Below are 23,953 nucleotides of genomic sequence, written 5' to 3'. Positions count from 1 at the left end.
TTTTATTTCTATTAGGTATTAAAAGGTTAAAAAAAACTAATAGATTCATTTTGACTGTAATGGTTCATTTTTAACATTAAAAAAAAAGTCTGAATATTTTAGTTCTTTTTATTCTATCAAAAAAAATTTAAAATAAATAATAAGTCAATAAAAAGTAAAATAAAAAAATATCTAAAATTTGAAAACAAGTTCTTTTTAACCGAAAGTTAAAAAACTAATGAGCACTGTACAAGTACAACCTCAACTAAAATTTGACATTCAATCAAACATTAAGGAGATGCATTAAATATAATTAAGGTCTTGAGCGCAAATCAACAATCCTATCTATTGCTAGACACGATTGCATCTATTGGTTGTGCCTATATATGTAATTGGCCATTCAAAATGACATGCATGGAATCAAAATAAGTGGTCCACTTAGAGTTTCTGGCTGTATACCTCCATTCTTGGAAATTTTGTTCGAATTTTTCCTTTGTAAATTAAAATGAAACGGTCTTAGTTTGCAATCACACATAAAATTCAAATTATGGTACATGAGATTGTTCAACAAAATGGATAACATAGGATTCCAGCCATCAAGGAGGAAGACGCCCTTTTAAGACCATCATATGCTGTTCTCATTCTCAATAAAACAGTATATTGTTCTTCCAACATGAAGCGGCAAGAATAAGAATTGCGTCAAGCTACACCGTCTGAAATAGAGATCATAAAGCATAGACCAAAAATTTAAAGATCAAAAACAGAAGTTCCAAATAAGCCTAGAAGAGGTAAGAGGAGAGAGAATAGTACATTAGGTGTCTTAGCAGTAGAACATGACGCTTTTCACAGTTGGATCTATCTCCGGCAGCTCTATTCTATCATCAGGCCCTGTGCTTGATCCACCTTCATATTGGGCACCGCTTCTTTCCACGTAGAACTTCGCCCTGAATGCCGCCAAGTGTGCATAATAAACAGGAGGCACTGCACAATTCAACCAATTTCTTGGCTACTACGTTAATAACTCTAGGGAAATACTAGGAAAAAGAATCAGGGTATACTTCATGACTCCAAAAATAAAACAGCCTTTTAGGACAATGGACCAACCTATGGAAACAGAGCGGGTGCACCTTGCATACCTGCAGCAATTTTGTAACGTATTAAAACACTGAACCCAAAGTAGAGATTTATTTATACCTTAGAAGTAACAGCAAATCCACACACTAAACCAAAGAAAAGTGTAGAAGAAATTTTTAAGTTACGTGTAGCAAAGATCGTTTGCCAGCATTTGCAATGCATCAGCTGAGAATTTATTCTCATCCAAGAGAACACGATAGTGCGCAGGCCTGCTGGTACCCTGTACAAATTTGTGAATCATGATCCTACATTCTTCATTTCATGCAAAGCAACTTAAGACCAAAAGAACAGTAGCGAAAAATATTCAAAAAGCCATACATGAATTCCTGCATGGCTGCACAGGTAAAAGTCATGCTCAGATGGATGGCAGATCACCGTATCCACCACAGTTCCTGCTCAAAATGAAGGCCTTTAGAAAAAGTGAGAAGGAATTATAAAAACACCATATTAATAACTTGTGACGAAAAGTGTCAAACCAGGGAGTATGTTTCCACTCTTATCCATATTGTCTTCATTTGTAGGAAACAGCCGGGTGTTGTGCCTTTTCTGCACTACAATGAAAGTGACCGGCGGGAGATATCCTTCCTCTAGAGATGCACAAGCCTGAAGAGAAAACAATCACTTGAGTTTAAAATACAGCATGGTATCCTATGCTTTTACGTCTTAACCAGAACCTTCACCTTTCGGATGGCATCCATTTCTTTTAGCAGCACCATTTCAAACATGCCCTCACTAACGCCATCTCTGAATATAAAAGGAAACAGAATTAGCAGTAATATGTAAAATGATCCAGTCCCACAATCCAAAGGCAAATATATACCTGAAGAAGATAATCCTCAAAGGTTTGAGGCCAGTTGAACTCTTGAAAGCGAGTAAGAGTTCCCTGAAAAGATTTAAGGGAAAAAAGAGATCAGGAAACAAGAAAACTATAGATAAAGCACTAGCCAAATAGGATACTTTTGATTCTTACCTTATCATTCCTGCATGAACTATGCCTCTCTTTGGATCTTCTTTAACTCTGAAGAGGTCCTCGATAATTTCTGATCGATGAGGCTGTGCAGAAACCAGGCCCCTGTATGTAACCACTGTTGGCCAGTCCATTGATGCCACCACCTATGATTTATATGATTAAATGATTCAATTCCTGCAGAAATCTAAACTCATTTCCACAGGATTAGAAAGTTAGAGCGACAAGTTCGTTGTACATACTGCTGCTATTGAAGGGCCTTGATCTTCCCCTGATTGTGGATGGGTAACATCAGCACCAAATATAATAGTAGGAATGTCGGTCAGAAGAGGTATTCTTCCATATAGAGTGTCTTCCAATATAGCATTTTGACCCCCGGCCTATTTATATTATAATTAAATAATCAAAAAATTGAAGAAGCCAAATGTGATTAACAAGAATATCAAACTATAGAGGGAACATGACAAACCTTCACATTGATCTTCAAGACGATATTTTCAAGATAAATCCGATTACAAGTTCTAGCATGTCTGGGCTGACAGCACTGAGAAACCATTCCAAGCTCTGTTTCACATATTCTTTTGATTTTCCCTGCATAACAACAAAAAAACCCACTGAAGAAAAGACCAGTTGCCTTCCTTCATGCCCCAGAGCAAGTTTTTAGATCCAATTACCATAGTATGCATTGACTTCGGGGAGAATAACAATCAACATTTGGAGTTGCTTTCCCTCAACTCTGCACTGGTGGTGAACATCTGAGAGCTTTGCCTCTATCTGCTCAGGTGGACTTGATTGAATAGGAAACAAAGGGTTACGAGCAAAATCCTGGCAACACATTGGTGATTTCAAGTGTTGTTACCTCTCAAGATACGAGTGACAATGGCAGGTGTAAAGAACACAAATATAGGTTAGGTTTACCATTCCTTTGCGGCAGCACATGTCTACCAAATGCTGACAAAAATTGAAAACCACTTCTTGTTTTAAATTAGAGAAGTTTACACACATCCAGTACTCCACTACAGCACCATGATATAATTTCTAAAAAATACCACCAGAAGCAGCAATAAAAATTCAGAATTAATATGGAAAAAGAATAACCAGATAGAACTTCTAACTTCTGTCCAAATAAGCACAAATGGAAATATCATTCACCGCATGCTGTGCACTCCACTGTCCTGTGCGTGGTCTAATAGTTTTCTCTCTTCCAGAATCATGATACTTGAGCTGAAGAAGCCAAAACAAACTGTAGAATGTCAGGAACTGCTAGAAGAAGGATAATGTCATGTTAAACATAATTAAAATCAGATGGGAGGAAAAAGAGAATTACAGCAGGGGGTGGGAGAACTCGGGCATCAATGGCTGCCATATCCACACTCACATTAACTCCAAACTCCTTGACAAAATTATTCCTTATATAATCATCTTGATCAGCAATCTGCAATTGACATAAAAGCATAATCACCAATAAAAGATGGAAGAGCTGCATGAGGTACAAAACACCATAAACAACAACTTAGAAACAGAAACTAAAACAATGTGACGTAGAGACTAGATATGTTTTAACACCTGATGTATAATCTCTTGTCTCCGCCAGGGCCGCTGGCATGTCATTCTCAACATGGACGCAACCTGCCTCTCATTCAACTTCTTAGCATAACGCTGCCCTGCAACAATTGTGCATGTCTGCACAAGATAAAATCCCAAAATCAGATATGAACACATACAGATCTAGGATCAAATGACAAAACAAAAAAAGGGCTTGTAGCAAAAACAAAATAACCTCCATGGGTAAATAAATGGGTCTTGAATCCTTCCCTGATCGAAGTGAAGGCCAAGAGGCATAACGAAGGGCAATATTGTATTTCTCACGAAAATACTGAACCACTGACTTCTGTTGTCCATCTTCAGTAAACCTAAGGAAACAAAAAGGTGTTGTCAATATGCCGGCTGTTAATCCAAACAGATATTTGTCACTATATTAAGATAAAATAAAGATAGCTGCTTGCCAAATAAATCCCAAATGAACATGGAATAATACCACATGCCCTCATAAAACAGGATCATTCAGTGCATGAGATTAAGAAAAGAGCAGACATGAAAAATATGTGAAAAAGGAGCAGCTCACCTTAGTTGGTTTGTTGGTTGCTCCGTTATGTCAAAAATTTTGTAACGCCTTTGTCCCCCATGAGTGACTTCCACCTTGATTCCTTTCAGAACTTTCTTCAACTTGAAGTAGCAAAAAGAAAAACAAAACTTGGTGATGCTAAACAAAAGAAAATTTTACAATTTATACGACCAGTAGACATTCAAAATATCAAATGTACACAGTTAAAAAAAGTCAAGCCTTTTCATCTCTCCTTTACTTTCCACCACTCAGTTCTCTTGATTACACTCAGATCATCACCTCACTTTGGGGGAAAAAAAGCAGGTAAAACAAAATTTTCAAATCCTAAAATTTGTATCCACTTGCTTGCTAGGGCCACCACCCTTGTTGTCCTCCAAATTTGTAGGAAGTAGGCACTAGCCAACTAATTACAGGGAAAATGCAAAAAGTGTGCCTCCTCTCTATGTATATTAATGGGAAGAGGTCTCATAAATGATGATATGAATAATTACAACCCATTTGAGAAACAAATATTTGGGGTGGAAAAGAACCGAGATAGGAAAAATTAAATAAAACATAAGTAAGAATTGCAAAACTTCCCATGCACCCTTCACAAGCTATACCTTTAAACGATCATCATTAGACAGAGGCATTCGGGCCATTATTGATGGATCCTCCAAATTTAGAAATTTAGCAGCAAATTCGATGACAGGAATTGGTTCGTAAAAGGATTTGGAGGACACATCTAGAAGCAGAAAAATGATGTTTATAGATATCATAAAATTCAGTTACAATAAGATCTATAGAAATGCACACAATGTCCAAATATCTAGATAAGCTACACACTATAAGAAAAAGAAAAGGAGAAGAATAAGAGGGAGGAAATCTAGGATAAAACAATACCAATATTCAGGGACAATCCCATCTGGGTGGGCCGAAGACTCTGGTAGAATCCATTCCAGCATTGTACCCCATTGCCAATCTCACTTCTTGCTCCTAAACCAAGTGGGAAAAATGTCTTCCCCGACAGAGTGCATCTGCATTAAGAAGACTGATGGATGGATAAACTAATATTGGAATTCAAATATTGGAGGTGAACAATCTTTAAAGAGCATCAGAAAGTAGACAGTCTTTTATCTTTTCTGTTAATAGAGATATGACCTGTTGTTTGATAGAGAATCCTTAAGAACCACATCAAGAGCATGGATGATTTCATATGGCACATTACTTTGTCTGCTGAGCAAGAACTCTCGCAGATTGTGAATGTCTGTGCTGGTAGCAAATCTAATTTTCACTATGAATTCCTTCTTTTTTCTGTTCGGCAAACAATGTTGTTTCACTATCAAGTTAAAGTGACAGAAAAGAAGAAACTAATTCAAAAATGTTAAATTATGGGATCTGAAGCAGGGGGAGATGACCTTTCATGAGTTCCATCATTTCCCTCTTCCAACTTAATCATGAATTCCTTTGAGGTAAATGGTAAAGGACCTGCTGTATAAATGCCCCTCCTTCCATCGTAAGCAGGATTTCGATAAAGGTGTGACTGTCCATACAGATGAACAAGTTCTTTGATCAAGCTCCGGCTAAGGACTCGAGATGTCACCTCAGGAGTTATTGAAACCTATATCATAAAATCATTAACAGTTACACAAGGATTAAGTTCAAAATCAATCATGCATATGGTACTGACACAATAAAATGTCCTACTGAGTTTGCTTTCAAAATATAATTCAATCACTTCAAGACAAACTGAATTAACAGAAGACCATGCAAATGATGGTTCAGAAAAAACCCGGTGCCCTGCTTGGATCAACTTCTACAAACATTATTTCTGTCTTTAAAGAAATAAGCAAATGAATAATAAAGGGAAATAAAAAAAAATTAAAAATTAAACAACATCATAAGGTTCCTAATACAAGAGCCCACTTTCTAATTCAAAATCTTATGTAAAATCAAACAACGTCAAGCCATTTGAAGGATGAAATGAAAAGGGCAAAGTAAAATAAGCTGTAAGGAACTTTCAATGATGCCCAAAGGAAGAAAGGAAAGACAAAAGAAAGAAAAGAGATGCAAAAAGGCATACTGAACAAAATCACTAGAATACAAGTAAAGAAGATCAGCCATGTTGTAGCAGTTTAAGTCAGTAAATTTTTTTATAATCTCCATCTAAGTTTATGTTTAATCAAATGCAATCAATTATTTTCTGACCACTTCAATTGAAGCTGTTTTCCAATGAAGGCTCCTTTAATGATGGAACACATGATTGCCACACTTCATATGCTAACCACTAATAGTTTAATACTTTGAATGATTAGAATTCATAATTCTAATGATTTCACTAATCTACTAAATTTAGTTAACATACTAGTGATGAGAAAATCACATGTTTTTAACATTGGTTCAAACAGTTATTATTAAGGCCTTGATTTGCTGCTAGGAATTAATGTTAGAAATATATATATATATATGCTCCTTGCCTATCTAAAATAAATTATTCAATATTTGGGGGTGGTAAAAGAAGGGAGCACATAAAATTTAGTGCTTGTTTCGATATATTTTCTATTTTTAAAAACAAAAAATAGCGGTAACTTTTATATACAATATAGAAGCTCCAATATAAAAAGTATGGACTTACCCTATGTCCTTAAAAAATTACCTTCAAAATTTTTAAAAATTGAGGTAGTAAAAATACTTTTATATCTCAATTTTGTAAATAGTTTTTAAAAATCATTATTGCAAGTCTCCAACAGTTATTACATTTTATATAGGATTTATCATTTTCTGCTTTTAAAAACAAAAAATAAGAGTATATCCAAGCCATACCTTACTTCATTTGGATACATTTTCTGTTTTTTTTTGTTTTTAAAAATAAAAACTTATATGTAAAAAGTAAGAACTCTCTTACACAATATGAATATACTAATCTTATGTTGTTAAAAATTATTTTCAAAAATTTTAAAGGGAGGTATTAAAAACTATTGCATTGTCAATAAAAGTTACCACCATTTTCTATTTTACAAAAGAAAAAAAAAACCCCGAAAAGGAATGATAGATCATAGAAACAATAAAGTGTGCTAAACCATATACACAGGGGTATATATATGCTCACATGGTTGATTAAGCACAACACGGTAGCAAAAAAGGGGAAAAGGGAGAGAAATGTGCATTTTGTAGTAAAACAATGATTTCACAGCAGCCAAACTGAGGCAAAAGAAAGGAAACAAAAGAAAGATAGTTGAACAAAACCCATACATATATAAACACATGGTTGATTAAGCACAACATTAATACTAAAAAGAAAAAGAAAAAAGCAAGAGAGGGTATACATGACTATGCATTTAGTTGGTAAACAGTAATTTCTCAACAGCCAAGCAGACATGCAAAGGTTCCAATAAAGTGAAACAAAGAAAAGACTGTTAAATAATTAACCATCAGTAGAATCGCACAAATTTATTAGAACAAAAAAAATAAAAATAAAAATCACAAGCGTACTACAAAAGAACTAAGTCTTATGGATAAATGAAGAAAATAGGTTGATTCAATGTATATTTCATCCGTATTCTCATATTTGTCATTTTTCAGGTAAAATCCAAATTTCTTATGTGTATTCAACAAGAGGTGAGATCAAGTTTGGTGTGAACTCTTTGTATGCTTTGTAACAAAAAGGTAGGTAAATCCTTATATTCAATTAATTTTCTTTGCACTGAATGCTTTCGATCACTTGTAGGCATATGATTCTTTATCTATTAGAAGGTTTTTTATGTTAAATCTTGGTATTATTGTCTATTTATCTCTATCTTCTCTTTTCATTAGTTTATCCTAATTTATAAAACCTTCCTTGATTCAATATTTTGGTTGATTGAGGAAATAGAATGGAATTGGATCATTTAATGTTTAGAATAGTGTGAAATAATTCCCTATTTGATCTTAATGTTAATGCATATATAAAAATGTGATTTGTGGGTTACCGTTGACTCATTTTGATCGAGAGTGTTGAATGATATTATCTTATTAGGAGAGTGCTATACAGTCATTGTTGCTTGTGATTTGCTTTCTTGATGATATGGTCATTCTTACTTATGATTTGATTGTTTGTTGATAAGATTAAAAAATAATGAAAATTTTTGGCGTGATTAGCAAGTGTAAGTTGTTGTCTCAAATTGTTTTAAAACAAACTGAAATTCTTCCACACTTTTTTTTTTTTTTTTTTGTAATTACACAAATCATTCAGAGATTGTCCACTCTCGCCCTCGCCCAAGGTGTCCTCGTGATTTTAAAACATGTCTACATGATTCAGAGGGGCTCAAAGTGTTAAGAACTTCAAACAAAACTTTCTCGCCAATCTGATATCACAGTTTTCTCAAAAACTATGGAGTCGAACTACATGAAACTTCATAGGTTTTAAGTGTTCTTGTTCTGAACATCAACTAAACAGAGGTTTCAGAGAAAAGTGTCCTTACATGATAATGGTGAATATTTCTGTCGGCGAGTTCGACCCGAAAGTGATTCGCTGTAATCCTACACCTCTTTCCCAGAGTACCGTACCCTGGCCTCGGCGCGAATGTAGCAACTTGCAGCGACGCTGGAGACATCTGCGGCTCCTTTGTGGCATTTACTTCTGGTGTAGGATTGTGCACCTGCGTGCTCTCCCCCCGAGTTCCGGAAGCTGTGGAACGAGTTAGCAAGGTCAGAGGTGGACGCGGCGCCTGATTTCTTCTCTGCGGAGGAATATAGACAGTCGAAGAGAAATGCGCCGCCGCAGGAGTTCTAGAAGTGGATGGTTGAGACGGTATCGAAAAAGGTGGCCGTGACGCCTGAAAAGGAGGTTGCAGTGTGAGACGCTCCTCGAGGTCATGACTAATGCTATCTACCGGAGTGAATTCCGACGGCAAAGTCGGTGAGTAACCTCCTAAAGCCCTTTGGCCGACACCACGTCCGCGTGCTCGACCTCCTTGAGATGATGAAGACTCCGCCAGCGACGGATGATTGTATCTATCATGTCGTCGGCCACCGCTGCGACCATACGATGTCTGCGCTGACGACTCCCGATCATATCTACGACGACCGATACGGCTGTTTGAGGAGGCCTCCAGTGTCGGGTGGTGGTCATGGAGATCAAATCGCCCTGAACTTTCAGTAACTGCCAAGGAGGCATCCACTGGAAAGCGTTGTTCAACCCGATCGTCACGTCGGCCGCCACCGTCACGGGTGAAGGCCCCAGGCGCCCTCTGATGTTCATATCTGTCGTATCGTCGGGCAGCGGCACCAGCAGAGGTTTCCGCTGCCCGCTGCGGCCCTCGTTCAGACGACGATGGCGACTCCCCTATTTCGTAGCTTCGCTCTCTCCCAGACATACTCACAACAATAAAAAATCACAAAACAAACCACGAGAGTGAAAATGAGAATGGCATGCGTGAGCGAAAATCGTTCATTTATTATAAGCCGGGAGGGAGACAGAGACAGATCAGATATGGGGTCCACAAGGGTCAATGGATGGGGGGGATCCTTCTCAAAATGTACAAACTGGAGTGACACTTTAGTAATAATAATCATAAGCGATGGCACATATATATGATAAAATCATTACGCTCTACCCACGGGTCCATGGCAGTAGGACTGTAGGACTGTAGGACCGCAAATTGTCCAAAATACCATCATTATTCCATCATCCTCTTTGGGAGGAAGAGTTTTCCATTTATCATTCTTTGCTATTTTTAAAAACAAAATTTCTTTAATAACTTGAAAGGTTATTAATATATTTTTATATTAAAAAAATTATAATAATATTTTATTTTGTTGATTTCTTTTTCCATTTTCTAGATACTACTCCAAATTTATATATATATATATAAATTTATTTGATTTATAAATTAAATAAATTAAAAAGATTTTTGCATTAATTTAAAAATAAATTTTATATATATATATATATATATATATATATATATATATATATATATATATATATATATATTTAATACTACTCAAAGAGATTAATCACATAATGTTTTTCATAAAAAATTATTTAATCTGTTTTCCTTCTGATTTAGGACTAAATTTTTAATTCAACCATGAGAAATTTAAAATCCTAATAATTTAAAATTTATTTAGTATTTTAATAATAATAATATTTTTTGATATTTAAAAAATTTTATCATTCAAATATTTAAAAGAATAAAAATCTTTTTTTAAATCATTGTAACATACTCTAAATACCTTCCGTATTTGATTACACCTAATCTTGTACAAAAAAACAAAAATGAAAAAATATTTTATTAACCATATTAGAATTTAGTTTTTTACTTAATTTATTTCAAAATTATTGTATTAAATATGTCCAGGCTAATGGCATTTGCGTAAAAAAAACAATAGAGGTATGGCATTCATGTAAAAAAGTAGCGTGGAAAGTGACAAAAGTCGGCAAATCATACAGTTTCTGATTTCTTGGCGGCGGATTACGTGGTTCCGTTGCTCCAACACGTAGATTTGGTGAAAGCGTGCTCCTGCCACCTAGGCATATGCAACCGAAGTTTGGGACACACAGACAAAATTTGGGACAGTCATACAAAACGCAAAAGACAAAATAGCAACTGATAGTTTTTAAATCAAAATTTTTTTCATAAACCTAGAAGTTTTAGACAAAGAGATATTTTTAAAATTAAAAATAAAATAAAATTGAGAAGTAAATAAAAATAATAAAAACGATTATATTTTTCAGAGTTATTTTTCAAAATAATTATTAAATTTTAAAAACATGAAAAATAATTTTTTTCTCTTTTCAAGTGTAGCAACCATTGGAAAGAAAATCTAAGGCTATGTTTGGTTCCCGGAAAATTTGAGGGAAAATGCGAGGGAAAGAAAATACAAAGGAAAAATAGAAGGAAAGAAAAAGTGAAGGAAAATAAAAAAATAGATTAAAAGTTGATAAATTATTTTTTTTGTTACTTCAAACTCATTTTATTTATTTTAACTCATCAATATAAAGATTAAATAATTTAAAAATACATAAGTTTTTAATTAGTTTTAATTATATTTGATTTTCTTTGATATTTTTCATAAGACAACCAAACATGAGAAAATCATTTTCCTTAGCATTTTTTTTCTTTCCTTTGTACTTTCCGGGAACCAAACATAGCCTAAGGAAAAAATTTAATGTTATTTCCTTTTTGAACAGTCATAAGAAGCAAACTTTGTTAAGAAGAGATAGAGTTTGCAGAGGATGAAATCTTGTGATGTTTGAATTGAATTCCTTAAATTTTGTTGGCAGTGAGTTATGTTTTGGGTTGTATAAATTCCACCAGGTAAAAAACTTACAAAATTATAACCATTCTGCGTTCAGAAAGCCCACTGGGCCTGTTAGTTCAAGCTCATATCCCATGTGGCCCTTGAAATGCGATCATACATGCAATATCACGAAACCCTTGGGCCTTGGCGTCTTCACCTAAAATGTCATTCATCATAAATCTGTGGCTGGTTGCAGGAATGCGGATAATTGGGTTATTTTTTTACTAAATATAGAATTTAAAAAAATATATTTTTATCATTATTTTTTAAAATTACCATATTATTCTACAAATATTTCATTAAAAAAAAAAATAAAGTTTTGATTCTTGAAAAACATTAAAAAAAGAAAAAAAATATTAAATAAAATTATTTTTTTATGCATGGAAAAGAAAAAATAAGTAAAATAAATTGAAAATAGCATATCAAAATAATTGATTGATTTTAAACATATTTTTTTATTTTTCTTCATTTGTTATTTTCTTCCACTTTTTCTTCTTATTTTCCTTTTTTTATATTTTTTCCTTCAAATTTTTCAATATAAAAAAAAATTATTTAAAAAGAAAAAACATGGTGTCTTGATAGCCTGTAATGTTTTATAAAATGTTATATGATTAAAAAGGTTATTGAAAACCCAATTTTGAAATTAATCCTTTATCTTATTTTAATTTCATTTGCACAAAAATGTTTTTATTATTTTCTTATAAAAATAACTCTCTTTTTTAAATCCATATGTAAATATTTGAAATGATAAAGGACATTTATATAAAAAATGAGTTATTTTTCAAGTAAAAATACGTGGGAAGGGGTAGATTCATAAAGTGAGGGCAATCCATTTTATCCTATTAATTCTTTTATAAAATCATGAATACTTATACTATTGTGCATGGGATAAGTCTTAGAAAACTGCATCCCCTTTTATTGCTGGAAAGCTCCACTCATGCCTCCCTATCCTTTCCATATTTGGTGATTCCAAAAGAAGCATGTGTTCTCCAGCATCATTGGCTCTTATGGTTTAATAAACTATTTTCACTGCTCTAAAGAACTATTAATTGTTGGTCACTAAATTCAAAAATATTATCCATTACATTTCCTCCCACGCTCTGGAAACAATGGAAACTATGATGGTAATTGCTTGTTTTTTTGACTAATCCCATTCTTCCAGTGACACCCTTTTATTTAGAATGACCAGTGCCCACCACTTGAGACTTTGTTGCACCAGGAATTTATTCAGAAAAAAGTTGAAAGGGCATTTGTCCACTACATGTGGCTGTTCTAAGAAGTAACCCCAGGAGGAAACTACAGCATTTCCCCCATTAGGACACCTATAGCTACCACGTATGTAAGTAGCACTAAACTGGAGAAGTTGTGAAGCATAATGACAACTTTCCCAAACTAGATGCAAGCAGTGGAGTGAATGATGGGCACAACAAATAAGAAATTATAAAACAACTGAGTAATGGTTTATCCATTTAACAAGTCTGAATTTTCAATTCATACTTTGTATACAAAATGCCTTCCCCATTTCACAAAAGCAACCTTGCTTTTCCCCCCAGGCCCCAAGTGTGCAATCCAAGTAAATCCCAAGAGATTCCAGTCACCCATCTCCGGAAATTCCATGTCTTTTGGCTCATTTCATACTTTCTGTGCAAAGTAAGCATCTGATCCCCAACTTTTTCTTTTGTCTTTCCACCCCCCACCCAAATCCATCTTGGAATCACTTTAGCTTCTGTATCCTACCACAACTCATAATAAGGGTCTTGCTTTGCATTATTTCCACCTTACAAACATGAATATTCAAACATTAACTATATCCAAATACATCTATTTTTTTTTTTTATTGCCAAGTACACTAAGTATCATACTGCATTCATATTTTTGAAGCACTTGCCTCACTAAAAACCTCTTCTTTATCCACAATTTTGATTATGCGTTGAAGTTCTTGAACCACGGCCTTCATGCTAGGCCTCTCCCCCTTCTTCTCCCTCAGACAGGCAAGGGCAAGCTCTGAGAAGAGCCTTATGCTTGTTATCACCTCAACAGAAGGATTCTGTCCAAGCAACCGCTGGTCCACAACTCCCATTACTGCACCATCACTGGCTCGTTGGCTCACATAAATTGCTAGATTTATATCGTCTGGCTCCCGGGAGAAGTCGATTGCCTTCTGAGAAGTCAGCAGTTCAAGCATCACAATCCCATAACTGTAAACATCGCTTTTATCTGTTAATTGGTAGTTGCGATAGTACTCAGGGTCCAAGTACCCGAGTGTTCCCTGAGCACAAGTTGACACATGACTTAGCCCTGGCTCAGCCAATCTGGATAGCCCAAAATCTGCCACCTTTGCGTTGAAATCTTCATCTAGAAGTATATTTGTTGACTTCACGTCCCTGTGGTAGATGGGGGTGTGTGCAGCAGAGTGCAGATAAGCCAATGCTTCAGCAGTTTGTAGAGCAATTCGCAGCCTGGTATCCCATTTCAGAAAAGTGGAACGCTTACCATGCAAATGTTCATGGAGGGTCCCGTTTGGAATGTAATTGTAGATCATCAGTGGCTGCTCAGCTTCCACGCAACAACCCAGTAGTTTAACCAGGTTCTTGTGGTTGACTTGAGAAAGGATCCCAACTTCATTCAGTACTTGCTGAGTGCTTTTGAGGTTGCCAACTTTGGCTGACTTGACTGCCACAATGGTGCCATCATGAAGCTCACCCTTGTATACTTCTCCAAAGCCCCCGCTTCCCAAAACCCTGTCTTTAGAAAACCCATTTGTTGCTTTCTTTACCTCTTTCAGGGAAAACATCCTTGCAGATTTCCCACCCATGCTTGACTTCAACATTTCTTCTCTTGCCTTGACGAGCTTTTCCTGGTTAGAAAATTTCCCAGATCTCCTCACTGTGACTGCAGCAATTGCTACAGCAAGAGAGAAAAAGGAAACTACTCCTATTGAAACCTTCAGGCTAATGGCCAATTTGGAGTTTTTCTCCTTTTTCAGGCAAGTACCCCGAGCAAGGTCCCAGTAGTAACCCCTATTGCAGAGGCAGCGCAAGAGACCTTTTCCACCAGCAGGAGAACATTTGGAATCCCTGGTGCAATCAAGTTGTGTTTTACAAACTGGTTCTGGAGCAGGAGCCCACTGAATCTCTAATCCTTCTTCCCATTGACTTGGAGGTTTTTCTGGATCCAAACCAAGGATGCTTCTAAATGCTCTACAACCCGAACTGTGAAGTCGAATCTTGTACGCAGAAGGCATACCACCTGCCACGAAAGTGCAGCAGGGATCAAGACCACTTGCACACTGAAGAGCACGCTTTCTGTCAACATGACCTGAGCTCTCCAGGTAGTGGTGGCAAAGACTAGAAGGTGTGCAATTGAGAGGTGAGACCAAGAGGCGAGGCGAACAGTTGAAGAGGAAGATTGTGTTGGATGAGGTGATCTTGAAGGGGCGTGTCTGGTTTAACCAGAGGCCCTCACTCACTGGCATGTCTTGAGTAACACATGTGCCAGGCAGCCATGGTGATGGTTGCACCACCATCCTTTGAGATGAAGCCATGATTCTGAGAACAAGATAAGAGCTCCCATTAAGGCCATCAAAGTAGAGTTTCTGGGAGTCGCCATCACAGCGGAGTGAATAGTCTGGGTCACCACAGTTGGGGTTTGTGCTTAGAGGATATGGGACCTGTATGGAGCCACAGTTTGGACAGTCCTTTTGGGAAGAAGAGTGATGACAGAAGAAAAGAAGAAAGAGAAGAGAACTACAAAGGAGAGATCGTTTCATGCTGGGAATAGTTGCCATCGTTTTGCAAGAGCCAAGGGCAGAGCTGAAGGGGTTATGGTATAAGGAAGAAGGAAAGTGGGTAAATAAAGGGCTGTGGAAGAGAATAAAGTGGGTGAAGTAATGATTAGAAAAGTGCCTGCAAGAATCTATATAAAAAACTGGTTAGAAACTTATGGCCTTTTGTAGGAGGACTGTTCGATTCCCCCTCTATAATGCCCATAAAGATGAAACTTCTGGACTAGTCTCTATTTGAGGAAATGCATAACCCGAAGAGGTATGACTGCCAACTAAAGGATTTTCCTCATTTCTATCTTTCGAATGGCAGAGCCAAATGTTACTTAAAGAAGAGAAAGGAAAAGAATCAACAAGATAGGGATCTTTATATGTATAAGAGAAGATATTTGCAGAATAACAAGTCTTTCACCACCACTAAATCCAATGTTCCTTTCTCTTGATGGCATACACATGGCTTATACATAATCATTTTATGATACATATTGGTAGAAGGGATGTACAATGCACAATCTCAAATAACATAATGTCTCCTTTATCAGCATGCATTAACTAGGGGAGCAAAAAATTTCATGATAACCAAAAATAGTCTACAAGGAAAAATGTTAAATCATTTTTTTTTCCAACATATTAACACAAGTATGCAAGGAAAAAAAATATGGGTAGTCACAAGCTGCATGATAACATGGGAAACAGATATCATTTTGTATTGTACTACTAATTATTTTGGAACTAAATATCCCATGTAGAGAAAAGGAACGGTATCCTAATATCCACTTGAGAACATTCAGAAGAAGGAAAAAGAAAAAAGGAGAATTGAGGGCATGCAAAAATCTAGGGAATCAGATGGTGACAGAAGGTATGAAACCTGTAGCTAAAGGTACCCAAATACAATCTGATTAAAATTCCTTTTTTCCTCCTTATTTGATGGGTTTTATTGTTATTTTGGATAATATTCTCTTTTTTTTTCATTAAACTCTTCTATATAACTTATTTACTCTGGAACCTTTAATCTCTTTCCAACCCGGGCAACACTTCTTCTATATTCAATGTTTAAAAAAAATGAAGCAGAGAATTTGGGAAGGAGAGAGAACTTCGAACAGAATAAACATCATCATAAAACATCTTAAAACCTGCAAAATCATGACCAGTATTTGAAATAAAATTCGTGTTGATTTAGACAATCACATTTTTCCTAGTCAGGGACAAATAAATTGTAGGTTCATGGTCCGTGGTAAAGGGTAAAACAATGTGTCAACCACTTCTGCCAGGGGCTGCTGCCATCTAGTCTTCAGTTCATCCAGGGTAACGGACCAACATGACAAGCAGCAGAACATTATCACATTATCCTTCAATAATTTTTACACCAGTCCTGCACAATAAAGCGAAAGAATATTGAAATACAATAGATAGAAAGCAGATCAACATTCCAATATGCTTCTCAGAACCCATTACATACCCAAATGGGCTTTGTTTGATGGCCAGAAGCTCAACATCCAACTGCAGACCCAAAAAAGTCATACTAGTTAAAAAAAAAAATGAAAAAGAAAAAGGCCATAAAAGAAGGGAAAAGAGAAAAAGGCAATCATAATTTGAGAACAAAATATGGAGCTTAATTCCATACAAGTAAAAGAATCAACAATCATATGCTTATCTGATAAATAGAGAGCACTACTTTTAGTAATGGGTGATTCCAAATAGGGAATTTATGTCCAAGCGAGAAAAATTTCAAGGCAAATAAAGTTCCTCAAGTCCAAAGATAAACTGGGTTGAGTTTCTGTCACCCAACTCTCCACCCACAAAAGTGGGTATCAAACCAGTTGAGGATGAACCAAAAAACCAAAATCCTTAGGGCATATTTGGATGTGCAATAAAATTGAATTGCTTAACTATGTTTCATATATAACTTTTTGAATAAATTCATAATTGAGATCAATACCAAACTGTGATTTATGACAATGGACCCCCTTTTTAAAATGTCCATGTTCTTCATTATGGATGTACTTTTAAAATATATGCAAAACATAATGTTTTTCCATAATGGTAACATTCAATTTCTAGCTATCATCCAACATGCTCTTAACATCCAGAAAGCAAACTTAAGAAACTGAAACAAGTCACCTCAATTGTTGCATTTGGAGGGATTTCCTGGACTCCTTTACTTCCATATGCTAGCTCAGGAGGAACAATTAGTAATCGCTGCAGCCAAAAAAACATCCAATTAAGCAGCAGGTGAACTATTGACTTGGATTCTTACTACCTAGTGCAGTATTGAACAGTCAATATTGTGGAGAGGACAATAAACTTCCACCAGATTCACCATATAGACAGATAATAACAAATCTCAAGACAACATAAATAAACCATTCTGTGGAGAGTGCAGGCATCAGATACATATCTCATTTACACAATTACATATGGTAAAAGAACAATTATATCTGTGAAACTATAAGAATTCTCTTTGTTGTTGATCTGTTCTGGAGTGGTAATACATTGATACTGAAGAAAAAAGGAATAATGTGGATCATTTCTGAAAAATGTGAACTATAAGTCATGGTAGAGATCATAATTTTCAAGATACCACTGGGGAGATTCATTACCTGGCCTCCTACTTTCATGCCTTCAACACCTAGGTCTAATCCTTTGAGAACGGATCCCCTCTCAGATTGACCTACATCAAATCCATAAGGCTGCAGCAATAAAAAGAATAAACATGTTAGGAGCCAAAAGATTGCCTGGGGTGCAAGGACATCTTGGTGTGTGATGATGTTCAGACTTGGCCTACCACAATGCTCAAACCTAATGGGAAATGGTAAGGAACATTGGACTATCTTCCTTATAGCCTATTGTTGGTACAGGAGTAAAACTTATGGTTTTAAAAGGAAGAACCAGTGGACCTAAGAAACTACTGTGAGGATGACAACTATTTTTGGGGCTTTGTTCACCAGTCTCAGGCGCTGCTAGGATAGTTTTTTTTTTAAGCAATGAGTTGTTCTAAATGAATCTTGGAGTTAGTTGGTTCACTCTATTGCAATGTCTACAGATGTCCATTTATAGTTGTTTCTTCTGTATATATTAGGATAATTAACCCTCTTACTACAATTAAGTACACTGAGCATTGTGAAAAATTTTGCAACTCAAATCTTACCGTTCCACCTCCAACACCAAGTCCTTGTCTACTTGTCATAAAGGTGATACCCTTCCACTTAGCAACATAGTGGACCTACAAGATGAGTTTAACACAACTAAATCCATTATATATGGATTTTTCTTGGTAATGGATGACAACAAGAGCAGAATATTTCTGTAATTTTTTAAGACAACCAAGCATCAATACAATTTCAAATAAAATCTGAAATTCTATGAAACATAAAGCAAATGCATAAAATATAAACTGGTGTAGTGCAAAAGAACACTTTTATTGATTTCTAGACACAACTGCAACTGCCTATGCTTAACCATTCCTAATGACATGTTGAATCAAAATAACTGATTTTCTTGAGGTTCTTGTTAGGCGTCATCAGCTATTTCAAATTTAAAATAAGAGCCCAAAAGAAAGTTTAGGAAATAAATTAGAAGCTAGTGATTTTCAAAACAGACATTTACAAATTATTATAAGTATAAAAGTAGAACAACATATGTTCTAACCAGGAAGATGTAAGCCCAAAGCATTTTGGATGAGATCATATCAAACATTTAAGGGTGTCATGCCCAAATGCATTGCAACTAACACATATTTTTTTATATCTGATACATGTAAGTGTTCATATCATCTTGAATGTAGTTCACATCGTATAGTTAAAAATTGAAATTTAACTGAGTCACAACCGTACTGCAACCCGAGATCCCTTCACAGCCTTAAGTCCACCCCCAACCTTCAAATCATAGTACCTAAAGCACATTACCATCAGAATCTGAGTGAAAAAATGTTACTAAAAGGAACAAAGGAGAAAAGGCATGCACATAAAAATTAAACAATTATTCTAGAGAATATCAACACTTGCTAATGGACTTTAGAATTTCACATATGGCCTATTGACACACGTAGAATTTCAACTAGGCAAACACGTAACAAAAGTACTCTCTAGTGTCATCTGATAACTGATCCATTAAGCTTCTGTATATGTGTGAGGAAGAGAGAGAAATGAGGGATGAGAGAGTATAATATGTTGTGGTAATTTACTGACTTCAGACCATTGGGAAGAGTTGTGTAGTCACTCTCAGGTATTTTTGCTCCTCTAAGCTGCAACAAACAAAAGAAACACAATTTCACAAACGTAAGAAACATCTTTTTAATCCAGCAGTGGCACTAAAGACCTTGAAACAAGAAAAACCTACAGCTCTTCTACTCGTGCTAACAGCGCCAGCCACATCACAGACATAAATTCCAGCAGCTGAATCATAATTAAAGTTAATGAGCCATGAGTCCAAACAGTATGTAGATCAAATTAAAAGAAAAAGTGTCGTATATGAAACACACAATTAACTAAGTAACTGCCTTCACTATTAGATACAGAGTCATGGTTTCATCTTACAATGACCCACTATGAGACTCCCAGAGAACACGGGAAAAGGAAATGATTTTGAATCTTCCAGTTTCCATTACCCGACACCAGTGAGAACAAAATCTTCCCAGAGACGAGCTAAACAGAAATTAAAAATTCCACACATCAAAAGTTAATTTCTTTTGTTTTCCTCAGGTTTCTCAGCAACCAAATAACAAACTAATGGAGTGCATAGTTTTGCAGGAACCAATGGATCAAATTACACTATCCAAGGCTAAGGTTATTTTCTGTTACTTATATTAAATTGAAATTCAGGAAAGGAAAAAACACAGAGAGAAAACAAATTAAAGTTATGAATAACCTGCTACAAGAACACAACCCATCAATGCCCTCCTTCCCTCACGCTGTAAAGATAGGGTTGCTGGTTTTGCAGAATCATCTGAGGACGAGAACGAGCATTGACAAAACAACACAGATGAATTCCTCTTGAAGGACCTCTTCCCTGTGGATTTCGAACAATTTCTTAATCTAAATGAGTAAAACCCAAAAGCCACAGTATATAAGAGAGAAATGTGGAGAGAAAGAGAGAGAACTTGTAATGGGAAGGGGGCTGAAATTCTTGTGGAGAAGAGTGGGGTTGAGTTGGTGACCAGAGAGAAGTGAGAGTTCCATTTGGGGAAGCTGGAGTGAGTCTGTTGTGCTGTTGGTTTGGTTTGTGAGAGAGAAAAAAAAAAGAGGATAACATCCTCAATGTCATCCACATTTTGAGGTTTCCAAAATCATAAATCATGGTGACACATAAACACCCTGATGATTTGTGATGGTCCCAACTTGACCCATACCCATCCAACATGGGTAATTAATTGGGTCTTTTTCTCAAAAATCAAGTTAACTGAGTTCCCATAAAAACTGTCCCATTCACAGCATTCATCCATTCCCATAATCGATTGTACATGCAGTTAGATCATAGATGATCTTGGCTGTCACATCATCCTCACTTATTAATTAGCAAGTTATAAAATGGCATTAGAGAAAATCAAGAGGAAACACAATCTATTAGTGAAAACACTTTCAGTGCTTTTATTAACACATGCCCTGTGGTTGTGGGAATGGGTTTTACTTTTACATTGAGTATGAATGGTCAGGAATTTATGAATTCATGATAACGGACAGAGCATTATTTTTATGAACATGGTGCTCCTCTGCCTTGTGTAAAACACAATGCTTCCCAAAGCACTTGATTTCGTGCTCTTCTCCTTCCTCTGATGTTGGTTTTATTTTCTCACTCCCATCCACCCATCTTCGAAGCTTTTGAAGTATTTTTGGCCTTTTTGAAGAAATATGACTGCCACTACTCACGCCTAGGCAAGGTTCACTGGGCGGCTCCAAAACCGTGCTCTCCAATTCATGCTCTGAGGCATGCTCCCCGGTTTCTCCTTTTGGTTCAAAATCTAACTCCGATTGGCTGCTCTCCTGGTTCTGTTCCGGTTGGTTCTGATTCCTCATGAGTTCATGCCTTAGGCACGCGTTACTCCATCTTAAGTACACCAATTCCTTAACTTCGGCTGCTCGATCCTTGTGTAGCCGTTCTAGCTCATTCACAAGTTGATTGTAATCCTCCATTGCTATTCCCTCTGCTTCACTCTACAAAATGGGAATTTCAAAGCAATCACATGCCATAATTAATCAATTTAAAGCAGGACATTCACAAGTGAAGGGTATCAATTGAAATACAATATTTTGTATTCTTTCTTTTTTAAAACCCAGTGCACAATCATTGCATACATATATATATATATATCCTTGTATGCTTAAAGAATAAAAGAGTTGAACCTTAGATGTGGATGGAGCTGATTTTTCTGCCAGTTTGAGCTTGTCTGAAAGTTGATGCTTCTCCTCCTGTAATTGGTTCAAAGTAGCCTGCAGCTCCCTAACTTCATTATCCAATTTACTGATAGCAGTGGTCCTCCTCTCCAGCTCCTCCTGATTTCTTGAAATCTCCTTCTCTATACCTTCTATCTTCAAATTGCAGTCTCTTATAACACGAGACTGCTGCCTGGTTTTCTTGGCAAGCTTCTTTACCTCCCTATGAAGCAACCTATTTTCTAATTTCCAAAACTCAAGCTGCTCTACAACTCTGAGATATTCCACTACCAAATCCTCGTGCCTCTTGTTCTCAGCCTCCATTAACGAAACCTCCCAATTCAAGAACTCAACACGCGCTATCTCTAACAGCAACCGGCTCCTTAGCTCCAAAAGCCGAGACTCTTGCTCTTTAATCTCACAATAGCAGAGAAACCGCATGGCGAGCTCCCATTCTCTCTCTTGAAGATGTTCAATTTGGCGTCTTAGGGCTAAAATCTCTTCTTCATGATCAGGCGGATCCTGAATTTCCGAACTTTCTACCAAAGACCTGTTTGTGATTATCTGTCCTTCACCTTCCTCCAAAAGCACGCACGCTGAGTTGAGGCCATCAACACTCTCCACCATTGAATTAGCTGGGGGTGAATCCACTTGGTTTTCAAATGATGAAGCTTTAGGAACTAAACTTCTTCTCTCCATGATCTTAGCAATGATGAAAGCAGCCACAGATAGAGCTAGAGGAAGACCAGCTTTGAGGATCTTTGGTTTCATCCCCTCTGCCTGAGTTCTTGTGCTATGCGAACCAAAATAAAACAAAGATTTGATAATTTGAATTGATTTTGGTGAAAATTGAAAGTCCAGATTGTTTGGATGGTTTCCTATTGTGATCAGATTATGTTGTTTTGATTATATATTAGCATTGAGATTCTTTGCTCTCCTATCTTCCCCAACTTTCCTCTGTTTAGAGGCATTGTGGCGTGTTGCTTTTTGACCACTCCATACTCAATAGCTTCCTGTTAGCCACCTTCGTTTCACTATCGTCGTGCTGTTCGGAATCTGGTTCTTCTTCGCTTGATGCGGTAACGGAATATATGTGATTGATGTTTTAAATCGACCGTCCAGATTAACCAAAAGTTCAAACCATCTTAAAAATCTTATCAATAAATTCGATTGAGTTGAAAATCAGATCGTACATGTTATGGTGAAGCATTTCAGTCTGCTGTATGGGCAGAATGCCCAAAAGGCCCATCGGATGGGGGATAGAAGCCCAAACTGTCAGCCCATTTGCGCATTGTGAAGCGTGGATCGAGGAGTCCATGAATTTAAGGAGTCAAACGCCCAAACAGTAAATTAGATCGCCCTAGTAGAAGATATTTTGATTCCATGCAAATTATTTTAAAAAGCACTTTAAAAAATTTAAATACTAAAAACCTTTTTATATTTTGATTTTATAAACAAAATTTTATTTCAACTCTTATTAAAAATAAAAATTATTTGTAATATTTTTTAATAAAATATAAGTAGTAATATTATAATAAAGTCATAAATTATATATTTTATAAATATTATAAAAATATGGATATTAACATCTTTCTTAATTGATTTTATTTTATTAAAAATAAATAACAATAATTTAAAATTAATAATTGCTAATACAATTTGTGTATGCAATTATTTGAAAGATAAATACCCTCAATTATTAGAAAAAGAAATATCCACCAATAATTATTTCATTAATATATCTTTTGGTATTAAAAAGACTGAGCTCATAAACCTTAGACGGACAAGTGTAATCCCAAACTTGGGTGTTCTTTCATTCAACCCAAGGCCCAACGTTTCTTTCTTTTCACATTTGATTTACTTCCCTCATCAATGGAATCACTATTCTTCAGCATTACCGCAAATTTTTGTGTTCAGAATTATTTTTTTTTATTTATTTTTCCTCATTTTTTATTTTTTTCTATTTTTTCTCTCTTTTCTTTTTCATTTTGTGACTCAAAATGTTTTCATAAATGCATGGGCCTCATAGCCCAGAAAGCCCATTAGCTGAGAAGGCTGAGTCCATCATATCACAGAGTCATGGGGAAATTAGTAATATTCCTTTAAAAAAAGGAAAAAAAAGTGGTGATATTCATATTATGTCTGGTAGTATATTCATTTAGTTGATAATTTTATTTCTTTATTACTTATTCAATGTAACTTACTTTCTCAAGTCTTTGGAATATTTTATTTTTTTTAAGTTTTACAATTACGATTAAAAATGTGATTATCTCTAAATTGATATTTGATTCTAAAAAAATTTTAAAATATTTTTTAGTAAGCTTTAAAATTATGAT

General features: G+C 35.7%; 4 protein-coding genes across 4 annotated transcripts; all 4 read right to left on the bottom strand.

Annotated features, from left to right (window-relative positions):
- Positions 1 to 409: 409 nt before the first annotated feature.
- LOC117920674 (protein argonaute 5-like) lies at positions 410 to 9,538 on the bottom strand. The gene is made up of 23 exons (XM_034838270.1): positions 8,645 to 9,538; positions 5,603 to 5,805; positions 5,346 to 5,498; positions 5,088 to 5,221; positions 4,808 to 4,929; positions 4,206 to 4,306; positions 3,861 to 3,993; positions 3,647 to 3,763; positions 3,408 to 3,515; positions 3,233 to 3,304; positions 2,999 to 3,118; positions 2,755 to 2,905; positions 2,550 to 2,671; positions 2,323 to 2,460; positions 2,084 to 2,226; positions 1,934 to 1,996; positions 1,794 to 1,857; positions 1,590 to 1,716; positions 1,432 to 1,505; positions 1,239 to 1,333; positions 1,084 to 1,115; positions 790 to 960; positions 410 to 692 (listed from the first exon to the last, which is right to left on the bottom strand). The coding sequence occupies exons 1-22, from the start codon at positions 9,536 to 9,538 to the stop codon at positions 800 to 802; spliced, it is 3,327 nt and encodes a 1,108-aa protein (XP_034694161.1). The 3' UTR covers positions 410 to 692; positions 790 to 799.
- A 3,394-nt stretch (positions 9,539 to 12,932) lies between these two features.
- On the bottom strand, positions 12,933 to 16,257 carry LOC117920939 (wall-associated receptor kinase-like 20). The gene has a single exon (XM_034838649.1). It carries the CDS (start codon positions 15,253 to 15,255, stop codon positions 13,336 to 13,338), a length of 1,920 nt encoding a protein of 639 aa, XP_034694540.1. The 5' UTR covers positions 15,256 to 16,257; the 3' UTR covers positions 12,933 to 13,335.
- An 89-nt stretch (positions 16,258 to 16,346) lies between these two features.
- LOC117920941 (peptidyl-prolyl cis-trans isomerase FKBP16-4, chloroplastic) lies at positions 16,347 to 20,488 on the bottom strand. The gene is made up of 10 exons (XM_034838651.1): positions 20,348 to 20,488; positions 20,116 to 20,256; positions 19,588 to 19,643; positions 19,437 to 19,492; positions 19,083 to 19,140; positions 18,398 to 18,472; positions 17,850 to 17,939; positions 17,371 to 17,448; positions 16,709 to 16,749; positions 16,347 to 16,621 (listed from the first exon to the last, which is right to left on the bottom strand). The coding sequence occupies exons 1-10, from the start codon at positions 20,424 to 20,426 to the stop codon at positions 16,594 to 16,596; spliced, it is 702 nt and encodes a 233-aa protein (XP_034694542.1). The 5' UTR covers positions 20,427 to 20,488; the 3' UTR covers positions 16,347 to 16,593.
- Positions 20,489 to 20,810: 322 nt separating this feature from the next.
- Positions 20,811 to 22,493, bottom strand: LOC117920940 (protein CHUP1, chloroplastic). Its single transcript, XM_034838650.1, has 2 exons — positions 21,588 to 22,493; positions 20,811 to 21,398 (listed from the first exon to the last, which is right to left on the bottom strand). The coding sequence occupies exons 1-2, from the start codon at positions 22,386 to 22,388 to the stop codon at positions 20,904 to 20,906; spliced, it is 1,296 nt and encodes a 431-aa protein (XP_034694541.1). The 5' UTR covers positions 22,389 to 22,493; the 3' UTR covers positions 20,811 to 20,903.
- Positions 22,494 to 23,953: the final 1,460 nt, after the last annotated feature.

This window comes from Vitis riparia, chromosome 8, assembly GCF_004353265.1.
Source record: "Vitis riparia cultivar Riparia Gloire de Montpellier isolate 1030 chromosome 8, EGFV_Vit.rip_1.0, whole genome shotgun sequence".
Classification (NCBI taxonomy): domain Eukaryota; kingdom Viridiplantae; phylum Streptophyta; class Magnoliopsida; order Vitales; family Vitaceae; genus Vitis; species Vitis riparia.
This window is presented reverse-complemented; position numbering and strand designations above follow the sequence as displayed.

Excerpts from the sequence above, each read along its gene's own strand:
- LOC117920674 (XM_034838270.1), bottom strand. The coding sequence starts at position 9,538 with ATGTCTGGGAGAGAGCGAAGCTACGAAATAGGGGAGTCGCCATCGTCG. Across the intron at positions 3,516-3,646 it reads GACAAGAGATTATACATCAG|ATTGCTGATCAAGATGATTA; the intron begins GTGTTAAAACAT and ends TGTCAATTGCAG. Across the intron at positions 2,906-2,998 it reads TGTGCTGCCGCAAAGGAATG|GATTTTGCTCGTAACCCTTT; the intron begins GTAAACCTAACC and ends ATGTGTTGCCAG.
- LOC117920939 (XM_034838649.1), bottom strand. The coding sequence starts at position 15,255 with ATGGCAACTATTCCCAGCATGAAACGATCTCTCCTTTGTAGTTCTCTT.
- LOC117920941 (XM_034838651.1), bottom strand. The coding sequence starts at position 20,426 with ATGGAACTCTCACTTCTCTCTGGTCACCAACTCAACCCCACTCTTCTC. Across the intron at positions 19,644-20,115 it reads GGGTTGTGTTCTTGTAGCAG|CTGCTGGAATTTATGTCTGT; the intron begins GTTATTCATAAC and ends ATTATGATTCAG. Across the intron at positions 17,449-17,849 it reads GCATGAAAGTAGGAGGCCAG|CGATTACTAATTGTTCCTCC; the intron begins GTAATGAATCTC and ends TTTTGGCTGCAG.
- LOC117920940 (XM_034838650.1), bottom strand. The coding sequence starts at position 22,388 with ATGAAACCAAAGATCCTCAAAGCTGGTCTTCCTCTAGCTCTATCTGTG. Across the intron at positions 21,399-21,587 it reads CAGCTCCATCCACATCTAAG|AGTGAAGCAGAGGGAATAGC; the intron begins GTTCAACTCTTT and ends CCCATTTTGTAG.